This window comes from Cherax quadricarinatus, chromosome 88 (assembly GCF_038502225.1).
Source record: "Cherax quadricarinatus isolate ZL_2023a chromosome 88, ASM3850222v1, whole genome shotgun sequence".
Classification (NCBI taxonomy): Eukaryota; Metazoa; Arthropoda; class Malacostraca; order Decapoda; family Parastacidae; genus Cherax; species Cherax quadricarinatus.
In genome coordinates this window covers 14,508,030-14,523,791 of record NC_091379.1, presented here as the reverse complement: position 1 = coordinate 14,523,791, position 15,762 = coordinate 14,508,030, and the positions used below count along the sequence as shown (strand labels likewise).

At 39.6% G+C, this 15,762-nt stretch overlaps 1 protein-coding gene across 1 annotated transcript in view; it reads left to right on the top strand.

Moving 5' to 3' along the window:
* The window catches only part of LOC128698633 (NFX1-type zinc finger-containing protein 1-like), a 52,583-nt gene extending 39,883 nt beyond the window's left edge, over positions 1-12,700 (top strand). The window contains exon 4 of the mRNA XM_070103997.1: positions 11,672-12,700. Within this exon, the coding sequence (XP_069960098.1) occupies positions 11,672-12,354 (683 nt within the window). The 3' untranslated portion in view covers positions 12,355-12,700. The remainder of the gene's footprint in view (positions 1-11,671) is intronic.
* Positions 12,701-15,762: the final 3,062 nt, after the last annotated feature.

The following is a 15,762-nucleotide window of genomic DNA, read 5'->3' as shown; positions in this document are numbered from 1 at the left end:
CTACCACCCACAGGATGGGTATGGTGTGACTACCATCCACAGGATGGGTATGGGGTGACTACCACCTGCAGGATGGGTATGGTGTGACTACCACCCACAGGATGTGTATGGTGTGACTACCACCCACAGGACGGGTATGGGGTGACTGCCACCCACAGGATGGGTATGGTGTGACTACCACCCACAGGACGGGTATGGTGTGACTACCACCCACAGGACGGGTATGGTGTGACTACCACCCACAGGACGGGTATGGTGTGACTACCACCCACAGGACGGGTATGGTGTGACTACCACCCACAGGATGGGTATAATAGGGTGCATAACAAACTCTGTCTTGATGACACCTGGGGCTGATTTTTTCAATAGACTTGAATTGTTTGACAATTTAATATATAAATACTTTTTCTGATGGAAAACTATATATATTATTTATAAGCCAAATTTAGAATCGAAAAGTTAATTTTTATAGTTATTCAATTCCCTATTACCTGTTGTACATAAAATTCTTTACAAAATAGCAGTACCTCTCCTCTCTGACCTCTATTTATTTATTTATTTATTTCCAATTTGTGCACACATACAGAGGTACAAAAAAAATACAGATAAGAGCAGTATGCCAAAGCCACTTATACTATGCATAGCATTACGGGCTGGCTTAAAATTAACTTAAGATTAACTAAGCAATGATTATTATTATTATTATAATCAAAAAGAAGCGCTAAGCCACAAGGACTATACAGCGCTGCTACTAAGCAATGATGAAATCAGTGATAAAGCATTAATGTAAACAGATAACTATAAAGCACAAGTGAGTATTACAAAGACAGGTCATATGGTTGCATTCAGTTAGGTAGTGATTCTGTTAGGTAGTGTATTTAAAAAATAATAAAGTTAGATTGGGTTTTAGGTTTAACATTTATGTGATATAATTGTGAGAAACATTTAAGATATACAATTTATAATGTTCAGTTATTCAGTATTTATTTGGTTTTGGGTGAGTAAGTAATCTTTGAGAAGAGACTTGAATTTATAAACAGGTTGTGTTTCTTTTATATTTACAGGTAATGAATTCCAGATTTTAGGGCCTTTTATGTGCATTGAGTTTTTGCATAGTGTGAGATGGACACGAGGAACATCAAAGAGTGATCTGTGCCTTGTGTTATGGTCATGTGTTCTGTTGAGGTTGGCAAGGAGATGTTTGAGGGGAGGGTTAATATCAGAGTTAAGTGTTCTATGTATGTAATAGGTGCAGTAATAAGTATGGATGTTTTGTATGGTGAGTAGGTTTAGTGTATTGAATATTGGTGGAGTGTGCTGCCTGTAGTGAGAATTTGTTATCATTCTAACTGCAGCCTTTTGTTGGGTAATTAGTGGTCTGAGATGGTTAATTGTTGTTGAGCCCCATGCACAAATTCCATAGGTGAGATAGGGGTAAATAAGAGAGTGATATAGGGCCAGGAGGGCTGACTGTGGAACATAGTACCGTATCTTCGATAGTATGCCTACAGTCTTGGAAATTTTCTTAGAAATTTGATGTATATGTGTATGAAATTTGAGTCTATTATCAAGGTGGATTCCTAAGAATTTTCCCTCTGTTAGTTTTGTGATAGGTGATCCATTTATCATTATGTTAAGAGGGACATCTGTAGCTCTGTTACCAAACTGAATGAAGTAGGTTTTGTCAATGTTTAGTGTAAGTTTGTTAGTCCTCATCCAGGTAGATATTTTCTGTAATTCGGTATTTACAGTATTGGCTAGCGTGACTGGGCTCGGGTGAGAGAAGACGTATGTAGTGTCATCTGCAAATAGTGTGGGTTTGAGTAATTGCGAAGCATTTGGAAGGTCATTTATGTATAGGAGAAAGAGAAGAGGGCCAAGGACACTTCCCTGTGGGACACCAACTGTAATTGGTTGTGCAGAAGAGTTTGCCCCATTTGCGTACACATATTGGCTTCTGTTGCTGAGGTAAGACTTGAGGTAGTTGAGGGAGTGCCCTCTTATACCATAGTGTGACAATTTTACGTGGAGCAAGTCATGGTCAACTGTATCAAAAGCTTTACGTAAGTCAATGAAGATCCCCAGTGGGACTTCTTTTTTCTCTATTGCAGTGTATATATGTTCTAGCATGTGTATAATAGCATCATTAGTATTTTTATTAGGCCTGAATCCAAATTGGCAGGGGTTGAGTATGTTTTGGGAGATAAGGTACGAGTAGATTCGTTTATGAATTAATTTTTCGAAGATTTTTGAGAGAGGGTGTAAGTTGGATATTGGCCTATAGTTATTCAACTCTGTTTGGTCTCCTCCTTTGTGGATCGGGGTGACCCTTGCTATTTTGAGTACTGTAGGGAAGGTGGAGGATTCAATGGATTTGTTAAAGAGTGTTGCAATGATTGGTGATAGCATTTGTGACACTTTTTTGTATATAAGGGGTGGTAAGGTATTTAAATCTCCTGCCTTGTTTTTTAGTGCGTTGATAATAAGGGAGACTTCGTATGGGTTAGTCGGAGCTAGGAACAGTGTGTTCGGGTAGTTGCCGGTGAGGTAGTCATTTGGTGGGGTATCTGAGCTTGGGATTTTATTGGCAAGGTTTTGTCCTATAGTGGAGAAGAAATCATTGAGTCTGTTTGCTGTTTCTGTTGGTGGGAGTTGGGGTTCATCTGTTTTTGCTAATTTTATTTCGCTATTTCGTGATATCTTTTTTGTTCCCAGAATTTCTGATAGGGTTTTCCAGGTCTTTTTTATATCACCTCGTAAGTTGGATAATCTGTTCTCATAATACAATTTTTTTGCCCTTCTTATCAGGCTGGTTAGGATTGACGAGTAACGTTTTGTTTGGTCTCTGGTTATGTGACCCATTCTGTACTGTTTTTCATATTGGTGTTTTGTATTTATGGATTTGAGAATGCTGGGTGTTAGCCAGGGACTGTTCAGTCTCTTTGCTGTCATCTGTTTAGTTTTTTTAGGGCAGTGCTTGTTATAGAGGTATTGGGTTTTTTTTAGAAAATTATTAATACATTCGTCAATATCTGTATAGGTTTCTAGCTCAGTGTGCCAATCAATGTTTGCTATTGCTGTTGTGAAGTTATTAATGGCTGCCTCATTGTGAAGTCTGAAGGTGACTTTAGTAGTGTCTTGGGGTAGTTTACCAAGAGTTGTTATGAGGAAAGTAGGGTAGTGGTCTGTGGTATTATCTGTAATTATGCCTGATTTTAAAGGGGATATGGTGTTGGTCCAGATGTGGTCAAGTAGGGAAACACTAGTCTCTGTAACTCTTGTAGGTTTTGTTACTGTTGGTAGTAACATACAGTTACTCATTGTGTTTGTGAATTCAGTAACGTGTGGGTCCTGGTCTTGCAGGAGATTTATATTGAAGTCACCTGAGAGTAGTAAGTGATCTTTGTTCATGCGTGCATCAGTTATCATACTTCCTAGATTTTGACTAAATTGGCTAATGTTTGACTGTGGAACTCTGTAGATGTTTATCAATGTGAGAGGTTTTTGTAGGTACTTTGATTTGAATTTAGCTATTATATATTCCCCATGTTCATCCCTTGTGCAAGTATTAGTGATACATTCTAGTTGGTCTGAGTAGTATATGGCTGTGCCACCCCCTTGTTGATCTGGCCTACAGTTGTGTATGGCTGTGTAACCAGGAATGGCATAGACATCTGTACTATCAGGCTTTAGCCAGGTTTCAGTTAGTGTAATGATGGACATATTGGCATGTAAGGAATTTAGTAATGCTATGAGGTCATCGTAATGCTTGCTTAAAGATCTGATATTGTAGTTAAAGATAGTTATGTTGTTGTTGGCACTGAGAAGTGCCTTTGATTGTTCTGCAGTGTAGTAATTACAGTTACTGTTTGATTCATTTAAGTCATTAAATAAGAGGTTGGTATCAGGATCAATGCTTGTAATCATAAGATTTGTAGTGAATCTATAGTTTGAATTAAGTATAAAACAAAGTAAATAGTCTTAAGCTAAAAATAGCACCTGGATTATTTAACAAATGTAAAATAATGAGCTAAGGGACTAATACAAATAACGTGATGATCAAATAGTGGAGCTTGGGAATATGATAGTAGGTAGTACTATAAAGGTAATTTTTTAAAGTTAGAATTATAGTATAAAATTATAATATAAAAGGGACTAATATAGGTTGTGGTGACCAATAAAGTGGTAATCAAAAAAATGAGCTTTGGAATATAATGGCAAAATTGTGAACTTATTCTACTTTAGCACCTAAGAATAGCACCTTGATTATTTTAACAATTGTGAATATATAAACTAGGATAGTTATATAAAGCTAAAATAAAGGAGAAAACATATAAGGGACTAAAATTAAGTAATGGTAAGCAAAGTTAAATGGGCAGATGGTAGGAATTATAATATAAACTTATAATATAAAAATACAATTTGAAATGGTACTTGCAATTGCACTAGAGTCTGGTAACATAATATTGGCGAAATTCGAACCTGTACTGTCTTAAAAAGTCTCATTCATCATAGTGGTGCGATAATGGCATTACACTTAACCTTAAATTTTGAAGTGGACGGATAAACTAGAAGGTCTCGGTCAGTTGATCAAAAGGTCTAGTGGCGGTTAATCATGTGTCTAAGAACCCTGTCAGGAAACACCGTCATTGAATGTTTGCTCACACACGCAGGCTTCAGTCATACAGAAAGTTGGATAGAAGCAGAAGATAGCTGAAGATTACGTAACAGCTCATCACTCTTTGAAAGCTCTGGAGGTGGTGTCAAGTTCTCAGTTCGAGTAGCTACATTACCTGACAGCATGAAATAACAGCGGGAGATGAAGAGAGAACGAGCTTATATGCCAAGAGGTGAAAGACGAGGTTGGTCAGCGAGAGCAGAACTCAGATGCTGGAAGGTCAGTCCCCAACCAGCCATCACAGTGGAGTTGTCGTTGATTGTGTCTGGGTACTGCTGATAATTGCAGTGTTCTGACAGATTGACAAAATGGCATAAAATACGATTGTAGCAGTTAGTAAGACACATGCAAATGTTGTATCTTACAAACTGCCACACACAGTTGTGTCACAAGGTAGTTGACAGAAGCAGCAGTTGACAGCTGAGCCATTTTGATGTACCAGTCCATCAGCCCTGCTTGAGGCAACGGTATTTTATACCATTTTAATGTTCAATCTGTCAGACACTGCAACACAAGGGTATCTTGGTACAGACCTGCAATCAACTTCGACAACTTCCACTAGTGAGAGGGGCTGGATTTGAGAGGGACCTGACCTCTCAACATCTGAGTTCTTACCTCTCCTAGTGGCCTACGTCTCACCTCTTGGCGCTATAAAAAGCTCCATCCTGTCACTTCTTCTCCATATTGTTTCATACTATGGAACAATGCTCTTCTCCAGACTGAGGGACTGACCACCTCAAAACTTTAAGGGTGATGGACTGATTACATCGTCTTCAAGTATCTTCTGCTTCTATCAACTTTTCTGTACTTGACTGAAGAAGCCTACTGTGTAGGCGAAACGTTTCATAATAAAGATACCTAACTGTTGCATATGTGTCTTACCTAACAACCTGTCGGTATTTTATACCATTTTAATGTTCAATCTGTCAGACACTGCAACACAAGGGTATCTTGGTACAGACCTGCAATCAACTTCGACAACTTCCACTAGTGAGAGGGGCTGGATTTGAGAGGGACCTGACCTCTCAACATCTGAGTTCTTACCTCTCCTAGTGGCCTACGTCTCACCTCTTGGCGCTATAAAAAGCTCCATCCTGTCACTTCTTCTCCATATTGTTTCATACTATGGAACAATGCTCTTCTCCAGACTGAGGGACTGACCACCTCAAAACTTTAAGGGTGATGGACTGATTACATCGTCTTCAAGTATCTTCTGCTTCTATCAACTTTTCTGTACTTGACTGAAGAAGCCTACTGTGTAGGCGAAACGTTTCATAATAAAGATACCTAACTGTTGCATATGTGTCTTACCTAACAACCTGTCGGTATTTTATACCATTTTAATGTTCAATCTGTCAGACACTGCAACACAAGGGTATCTTGGTACAGACCTGCAATCAACTTCGACAACTTCCACTAGTGAGAGGGGCTGGATTTGAGAGGGACCTGACCTCTCAACATCTGAGTTCTTACCTCTCCTAGTGGCCTACGTCTCACCTCTTGGCGCTATAAAAAGCTCCATCCTGTCACTTCTTCTCCATATTGTTTCATACTATGGAACAATGCTCTTCTCCAGACTGAGGGACTGACCACCTCAAAACTTTAAGGGTGATGGACTGATTACATCGTCTTCAAGTATCTTCTGCTTCTATCAACTTTTCTGTACTTGACTGAAGAAGCCTACTGTGTAGGTGAAACGTTTCATAATAAAGATACCTAACTGTTGCATATGTGTCTTACCTAACAACCTGTCGGTATTTTATACCATTTTAATGTTCAATCTGTCAGACACTGCAACACAAGGGTATCTTGGTACAGACCTGCAATCAACTTCGACAACTTCCACTAGTGAGAGGGGCTGGATTTGAGAGGGACCTGACCTCTCAACATCTGAGTTCTTACCTCTCCTAGTGGCCTACGTCTCACCTCTTGGCGCTATAAAAAGCTCCATCCTGTCACTTCTTCTCCATATTGTTTCATACTATGGAACAATGCTCTTCTCCAGACTGAGGGACTGACCACCTCAAAACTTTAAGGGTGATGGACTGATTACATCGTCTTCAAGTATCTTCTGCTTCTATCAACTTTTCTGTACTTGACTGAAGAAGCCTACTGTGTAGGCGAAACGTTTCATAATAAAGATACCTAACTGTTGCATATGTGTCTTACCTAACAACCTGTCGGTATTTTATACCATTTTAATGTTCAATCTGTCAGACACTGCAACACAAGGGTATCTTGGTACAGACCTGCAATCAACTTCGACAACTTCCACTAGTGAGAGGGGCTGGATTTGAGAGGGACCTGACCTCTCAACATCTGAGTTCTTACCTCTCCTAGTGGCCTACGTCTCACCTCTTGGCGCTATAAAAAGCTCCATCCTGTCACTTCTTCTCCATATTGTTTCATACTATGGAACAATGCTCTTCTCCAGACTGAGGGACTGACCACCTCAAAACTTTAAGGGTGATGGACTGATTACATCGTCTTCAAGTATCTTCTGCTTCTATCAACTTTTCTGTACTTGACTGAAGAAGCCTACTGTGTAGGCGAAACGTTTCATAATAAAGATACCTAACTGTTGCATATGTGTCTTACCTAACAACCTGTCGGTATTTTATACCATTTTAATGTTCAATCTGTCAGACACTGCAACACAAGGGTATCTTGGTACAGACCTGCAATCAACTTCGACAACTTCCACTAGTGAGAGGGGCTGGATTTGAGAGGGACCTGACCTCTCAACATCTGAGTTCTTACCTCTCCTAGTGGCCTACGTCTCACCTCTTGGCGCTATAAAAAGCTCCATCCTGTCACTTCTTCTCCATATTGTTTCATACTATGGAACAATGCTCTTCTCCAGACTGAGGGACTGACCACCTCAAAACTTTAAGGGTGATGGACTGATTACATCGTCTTCAAGTATCTTCTGCTTCTATCAACTTTTCTGTACTTGACTGAAGAAGCCTACTGTGTAGGCGAAACGTTTCATAATAAAGATACCTAACTGTTGCATATGTGTCTTACCTAACAACCTGTCGGTATTTTATACCATTTTAATGTTCAATCTGTCAGACACTGCAACACAAGGGTATCTTGGTACAGACCTGCAATCAACTTCGACAACTTCCACTAGTGAGAGGGGCTGGATTTGAGAGGGACCTGACCTCTCAACATCTGAGTTCTTACCTCTCCTAGTGGCCTACGTCTCACCTCTTGGCGCTATAAAAAGCTCCATCCTGTCACTTCTTCTCCATATTGTTTCATACTATGGAACAATGCTCTTCTCCAGACTGAGGGACTGACCACCTCAAAACTTTAAGGGTGATGGACTGATTACATCGTCTTCAAGTATCTTCTGCTTCTATCAACTTTTCTGTACTTGACTGAAGAAGCCTACTGTGTAGGCGAAACGTTTCATAATAAAGATACCTAACTGTTGCATATGTGTCTTACCTAACAACCTGTCGGTATTTTATACCATTTTAATGTTCAATCTGTCAGACACTGCAACACAAGGGTATCTTGGTACAGACCTGCAATCAACTTCGACAACTTCCACTAGTGAGAGGGGCTGGATTTGAGAGGGACCTGACCTCTCAACATCTGAGTTCTTACCTCTCCTAGTGGCCTACGTCTCACCTCTTGGCGCTATAAAAAGCTCCATCCTGTCACTTCTTCTCCATATTGTTTCATACTATGGAACAATGCTCTTCTCCAGACTGAGGGACTGATCACCTCAAAACTTTAAGGGTGATGGACTGATTACATCGTCTTCAAGTATCTTCTGCTTCTATCAACTTTTCTGTACTTGACTGAAGAAGCCTACTGTGTAGGCGAAACGTTTCATAATAAAGATACCTAACTGTTGCATATGTGTCTTACCTAACAACCTGTCGGTATTTTATACCATTTTAATGTTCAATCTGTCAGACACTGCAACACAAGGGTATCTTGGTACAGACCTGCAATCAACTTCGACAACTTCCACTAGTGAGAGGGGCTGGATTTGAGAGGGACCTGACCTCTCAACATCTGAGTTCTTACCTCTCCTAGTGGCCTACGTCTCACCTCTTGGCACTATAAAAAGCTCCATCCTGTCACTTCTTCTCCATATTGTTTCATACTATGGAACAATGCTCTTCTCCAGACTGAGGGACTGACCACCTCAAAACTTTAAGGGTGATGGACTGATTACATCGTCTTCAAGTATCTTCTGCTTCTATCAACTTTTCTGTACTTGACTGAAGAAGCCTACTGTGTAGGCGAAACGTTTCATAATAAAGATACCTAACTGTTGCATATGTGTCTTACCTAACAACCTGTCGGTATTTTGTACCATTTTAATGTTCAATCTGTCAGACACTGCAACACAAGGGTATCTTGGTACAGACCTGCAATCAACTTCGACAACTTCCACTAGTGAGAGGGGCTGGATTTGAGAGGGACCTGACCTCTCAACATCTGAGTTCTTACCTCTCCTAGTGGCCTACGTCTCACCTCTTGGCGCTATAAAAAGCTCCATCCTGTCACTTCTTCTCCATATTGTTTCATACTATGGAACAATGCTCTTCTCCAGACTGAGGGACTGACCACCTCAAAACTTTAAGGGTGATGGACTGATTACATCGTCTTCAAGTATCTTCTGCTTCTATCAACTTTTCTGTACTTGACTGAAGAAGCCTACTGTGTAGGCGAAACGTTTCATAATAAAGATACCTAACTATTGCATATGTGTCTTACCTAGATCTTCATTGACTTACGTAAAGCTTTCGATACAGTTGACCATGACTTGCTCCACGTAAAATTGTCACACTATGGTATAAGAGGGCACTCCCTCAACTACCTCAAGTCATACCTCAGCAACAGAAGCCAATATGTGTACGCAAATGGGGCAAACTCTTCTGCGCAACCAATTACAGTTGGTGTCCCACAGGGAAGTGTCCTTGGCCCTCTTCTCTTTCTCCTATACATAAATGACCTACCAAATGCATTGCAACTACTCAAACCCACACTATTTGCAGATGACACTACATACGTCTACTCTCACCCGAGCCCAGTCACTCTAGCCAATACTGTAAATGCCGAATTACAGAAAATATCTACCTGGATGAGGACTAACAAACTTACTCTAAACATTGACAAAACCTACTTCATTCAGTTTGGTAACAGAGCTACAGATGTACCTCTTAACATAATGATAAACGGATCACCTATCACAAAGCTAACAGAGGGAAAATTCTTAGGAATCCACCTTGATAATACTCAAATTTCATACACATATACAACAAATTTCCAAGAAAGTTTCCAAGACCGTAGGCATACTATCGAAGATACGGTACTATGTTCCACAGTCAGCCCTCCTGGCCCTATATCACTCACTTATTTACCTCTATCTCACCTATGGAATTTGTGCATGGGGCTCAACAACAATAAACCATCTCAGACCATTAATTACCCAACAAAAGGCTGCAGCCAAAATGATAACAAATTTCCACTACAGGCAGCACACTCCACCAATATTCAAAATTCTAAACCTACTCACCATTCAAAACATCCATACTTATTACTGTACCTACTACATACATAGAACACTTAACTCTGATGTAAACCCTCCCCTCAAATGTCTCCTTGCCAACCTCAACAGAACACATGACCATAACACAAGGCACAGATCACTCTTTGATGTTCCTCGAGTCCATCTCACACTATGTAAAAACTCAATGAACATTAAAGGCTCAAAGATCTGGAATTCATTACCTGTGAATACAAAAGAAACTGTCTATCAATTCAAGTCTCTTCATATAAATCATTTACTCACCCACAACTAAATAAATATTGAATAACTGCATTTCATAAATGTATAACCTGTGACCCTATCAAACTATGTTTATAAATTACATTACCTAATAGAATAATTCATTCTCTTGAGTGCCCAGTAACTCATAATGACCATATGACCTGTTTCTCCACTACAAATAGTATACTGATATAGTATATTGATCATTTTGTTATACAATGTTCTGCTATAAATTTGTACAATTATAATGCCTCTTAATTGAAATGTTCAAATTTCATTGTTTAAAATACTCATTTGTACTTCATATTGTAATTTGTTTACTGTAATTTTTACCACTGAATATATCATTGCTTAGTTAATCTTAAGTTAATTTTAAGCTGACCATAATGCTCTGTATACAAGGGACTTTCGGCATGTTACACTTAACCAGTGTATTTCTTCGTGCATCTATGTATCATGTGCAAATAAAGTATATTGTATTGTATATGTTGCTATGTATGATAATCTATGTAGCTGTATTTGTGTATACTTGAATAAACTTACTAAAGCCACTTGTTATGCAGAGCATTTCGGGTAAATTAGGTCAGTGTCCCAGGATGTGACCCACACCAGTCCACTAACACCCAGGATGTGACCCACACCAGTCCACTAACACCCAGGATGTGACCCACACCAGTCCACTAACACCCAGGATGTGACCCACACCAGTCCACTAACACCCAGGATGTGACCCACACCAGTCCACTAACACCCAGGATGTGACCCACACCAGTCCACTAACACCCAGAATGTGACCCACACCAGTCCACTAACACCCAGGTACCCATTTTACTGATGAGTGAACATAGACAACCGGTGTAAGGAAACACGTCCAATGTTTCAACCCTCACCGGGAATCGAACCCGGACCCTCGCCGTGTGAAGCGAGAGTTTTTGCCACCAGTCCTCCAGGTAAAATGGTAAGAACACTTTAGTAAAGTAAAATAGTAGGAGGTAGCAGGTGTTAGGGTGTGGAATGAGTTTAAATTGCAGTGGTTTATCGATCTTCCAAAGAAATGCCAGCGTTGTATGACCCGTGTGGGTTTAGCGCTTAGTTTTGATTATAATAACAAAGACTTTAAAGCTATGTATTGTTTATTTTAACATTCGCTTTTTTACTTTATTATTATTATTTTTTGTTTTGTTTTTTTGCAGATTCTTCATTGAATCCGGATTTAACCACAAAACTGAGGAGGTTAGAATCAATCGTTGAACAAACTTACAGACATCTTAGTGATGCTGAACTGAACCTCGTTCAGTTTCAAGGTAGTATTATACACAGAGCAAACTCAGTACTCACACAAGCTCCACAGTACACAAGGAAACTTGCAGAAAAAGTTCACTTTGTAGTGAGTCGAGTCATGGAGCAGAAACTCCGCATCACCACACAAATGATGGAAGAAATTACTGGTGAACTTCAACGTCTGGCAATTCTACCAGCCTACTGGAACCTATCAGAAAAATTAATTCAGAATGATGAACATATTTTAATGAGTATACACAGAAGGATTACAAAGATCTTCAGTCCAACAGTTAAGTTTAACGACGAGAAAGAAAGAGAAGTGAGAGAACTCTTAAAAGAAAGCGAGAAATACCTTGGTCAACTTGGAATTACTGATGCTGAGAGAATGGAGATAATTAATGCTATGGGACTGAAACAGGGCCATTGGTACAAATGTCCCAAAGGTCATTATTACTGCATAGCTAATTGTGGACGAGCTGTGGTTGAGAGCAAATGCCCTGAATGTGGTAAGCCCATTGGTGGTAGAAATCATCGGCTTCGCAGTGACAACACTGTAGCTGCAGAACTGTTCACTGCTCGTAATAGTTACCGGTAAAAGCAAAATAACCTGATCTATTATGAAGTCCTTTATTGTATTAGTTACTCATAGGGGTTATACACTGTATGTGTGAAATTATTTCTCTTGAACAGCAAAGAGTTAGTATTTAATTGATTCTTATGGGTTAGTGATTAGTATAATAATAATCAATGTTTAAACTAGTACCTCCATGCATAGATGGGAAATTTACCTTGCTGTAGTATTTAAGGCTGACCTTGTCCATGTGTGATTCTTGATACTCGTGATGTCACTACCTCCCGGCTCCGGCTGGGTTAAAAGTATCTCTGGAAGGTTACATCAGCATCATCAGCTGATGTAGACCAAATTAAATGTAAACTTTGAATGGGCATTTCTTGCATCATTATGTGCTGGAATTCGATAATAATGAATTCAGAGACAATTAACTCAGAAATGTTAAAGTATTTTATCCACGGTGGTACCTACCTGGAGGGTATTCCCGGGATCAACGCCCCCGCGGCCTGGTCCATGACTAGGCCTCCTGGTGGACCAGGGCCTGATCAACTAAGTTGTTACTGCTGGCCGCACGTAGTTCAACGTACTAACCACAACCCGGCTGATCCGGCACTGACTTTAGGTATCTGTCCAGCTCCCTCTTGAGGGCCTATTGGTAATTCCCGTTATGGCTGGTGGGAGCTGTTGAACAGTCTTGGGCCCCGGACACTTACTGTGTTTTCTCTTTGTGTACTAATGCCCCCCCCTTTACTTTTTATTGGGGGTATGTTACACCACCTGCCAAGTCTTTTGCTTTCGAGAGAGTGATTTCTGTGTGCAGATTAGGGACCAGTCCCTCTAGGATTTTCCAGGTGTAGATTTTGATGTATCTCTCGCCTGCACTCCACTGAGTACAAGTCAGGTTCTTCCAGGCGTTTCCAGTAGTTAAGATATTTGACAGAACTTATATGTGCAGTAAATGTTCTCTGTACATTTTCTAGATCTACAAGTTCACCTGCCTTGAATGGGGCTGTTAATGTACAGCAGTATTCCAGCCTAAGGAGAACAAGTGATTTAAAAGGGATCATCAGTAGCTTGGCATCTCTTGTTTTGAACGTTCTCATTATCCATCCTATCATTTTCTTCGTGGATGTAAGAGTGGCACTGTTGTGATCCTTAAAGGTGAGATCCTCAGACATTACCACTCCCAGGTCCCTCACATTACTTTTCCACTCTGTTGTGTGATTAGAGTTTGTAGTATACTCAGTTCTAGTTATTATTTCCTCCAGTTTTCCATAATGGAGTAGTTGGAATTTGTCTTCAATAAACTTCATGATGTTCTTTGTTACCCATTGGAAAACTTGGTTTATATCTTCTTGGATATTTACTGTCCTCAGTGGACGACACGCTCATTCAGATCCTAGTATCGTCTGCAAAGAATGATGTTTGATATGAGGATGAGGAACAGGATTGTCGCAAGTACTGTGCCTTGTAGAACAGAGCTTTTTACTAAGGCTCTGATTACCTCTACTCTTTGTGTTCGATTGGTTAGAAAGTTGATGATCTATCTGCCTACTTTGCCAGTTATCCCTTTAGCACGCATTTTGTGCGCTATTACACCATGGTCGCACTTGTCAAAGGCTTTTGCAAAATCTGTGTATACTACATCTGCATTCTGTTTGTTTTCCAGTGCATCCAAGACCATTTCATATTGGTCCAGTTGTTGAGAGAGGCAGGAGTGACCTGCTCTGAACCCATGTTGCCCTGGATTGTGCAGTTGTTAGGAATCGAAGTGGTTTACAATTCTTCTTAGAACTCTTTTAAAGATTTTTTTGATGTTGGACACTAGAACTATTGGTCTGTTGTTCTTAGCTAATGCTTTGCTTCCATCTTTATGGAGTGGATCTATGCCATTGTTTTTAATGACTGTGGAATTTCACCTGTATCTATGCTCCTCCAAAGCACAATTAGGGCCGCAAAAGGGGTTTCTTGCAGTTCTCAATGACCACAGAATTCCACGAGTCTGAGCCTGGGGTTGAGTGCATGGGCATGTTGTCAATGGCTTTCTCAAAGTCTAGTGAAGCTAAGGTTATGTCAGAAATTTGGCGCACATTGACAGGGTTTTGAGCTCATTCATGAAAAAATTGGATTGTTGACCTTTAGACTGATTAATGGGTCGCTAAACACAGAGTCGTATTGAGATTTCAGTATCTCATTCATTTCTTTGTTGTTATCTGTGTAAGTTCCATCTTTTCTGAGCAGGAGCCCGATACCAGATGTGGTTTTTGCCCTTTTTTTTGGCATATGAAAAGAAATATTTCAAATTTCTTTCAATTTCACTGATTGCTTTTATCTCTTCCTGTCTCTCCTGGATCCTGTATGAGTCCTTCACCTTAAGTTCAATGTTTTCCACCTTCTTAAAATATAAGACAATATTTTTGTGAATTAACATCTGCATAAATAACTCATTACGATTGTAACCAGTTATAAACATGTAAATTGTTTATTACCACTAATTTGTTTAGCTATAAGAACTTTGTGGCTCAGTTCCTGGACCCATTATGTGCCTCTGTAGTCTTTTGACTACCACCTACACCATGGGTATAGTGTGATTAATAAATATATTAATCATCTGGTGACCAGAGAAGCGGTGGTTAATGGAGTGCATAATGGGGTGAGGGCCAATATATTTTCTTCTGTGTTATAAAAATACAGTTTAACAATATGTAATGTTAACCTGTACAGTTTAACAATATGTAATCTTAAGATGTATTATATTGTAATCCTTTCTCTAGTTCCTGTCATATTTTGACGAAGATCTTTGACAGGAAATACCTGGACTGTCTTTTTTTAGATTAGATTTTGCCACCGAAGTGGCTAGTTTATTGTGCACCCCATATCCATCCTGTGGACGGTAGCGCGAGAGCATATGGATACACAAAAGGCCTAGGAACTAGGCCCCAAAGGGTTAACAGGAATACATATGGATTTATATCTACATATCTATAGTTCACTTATCTGTTACAAGCAAATTTAGGAAATTTGCTTAGTATATCTGGTATCTTATTTTCATTAATAAGATATCTTGACATGTCACATAGGTTATTATACTGTCTGTCTCTGTATTCCTCAATAAGTGGACAATTAAGCACATAGTGTTCAAGTGAGTGACCATATGCCTGATCACATAATTTACATTTAGTTTGATCATCATCTGTGTGTCTCCCAAACTGCCAGAAGTACTTGTAACCAAGCCTAAGCCTGGCCACTACAACATCAGTCAGTCTGTTCACATTGCAAGTTGCTCCATAAACATACTTATCTACGTTCATGTTATCATAGTGGGTTATAGATCTACTCAGGCTTCTAACTGCATTCCTATAACAATCATTTTCATTATTTCTCTCCTAATATTATTCCTAATGCTAGACACAGTTATACCAAAGTTATATT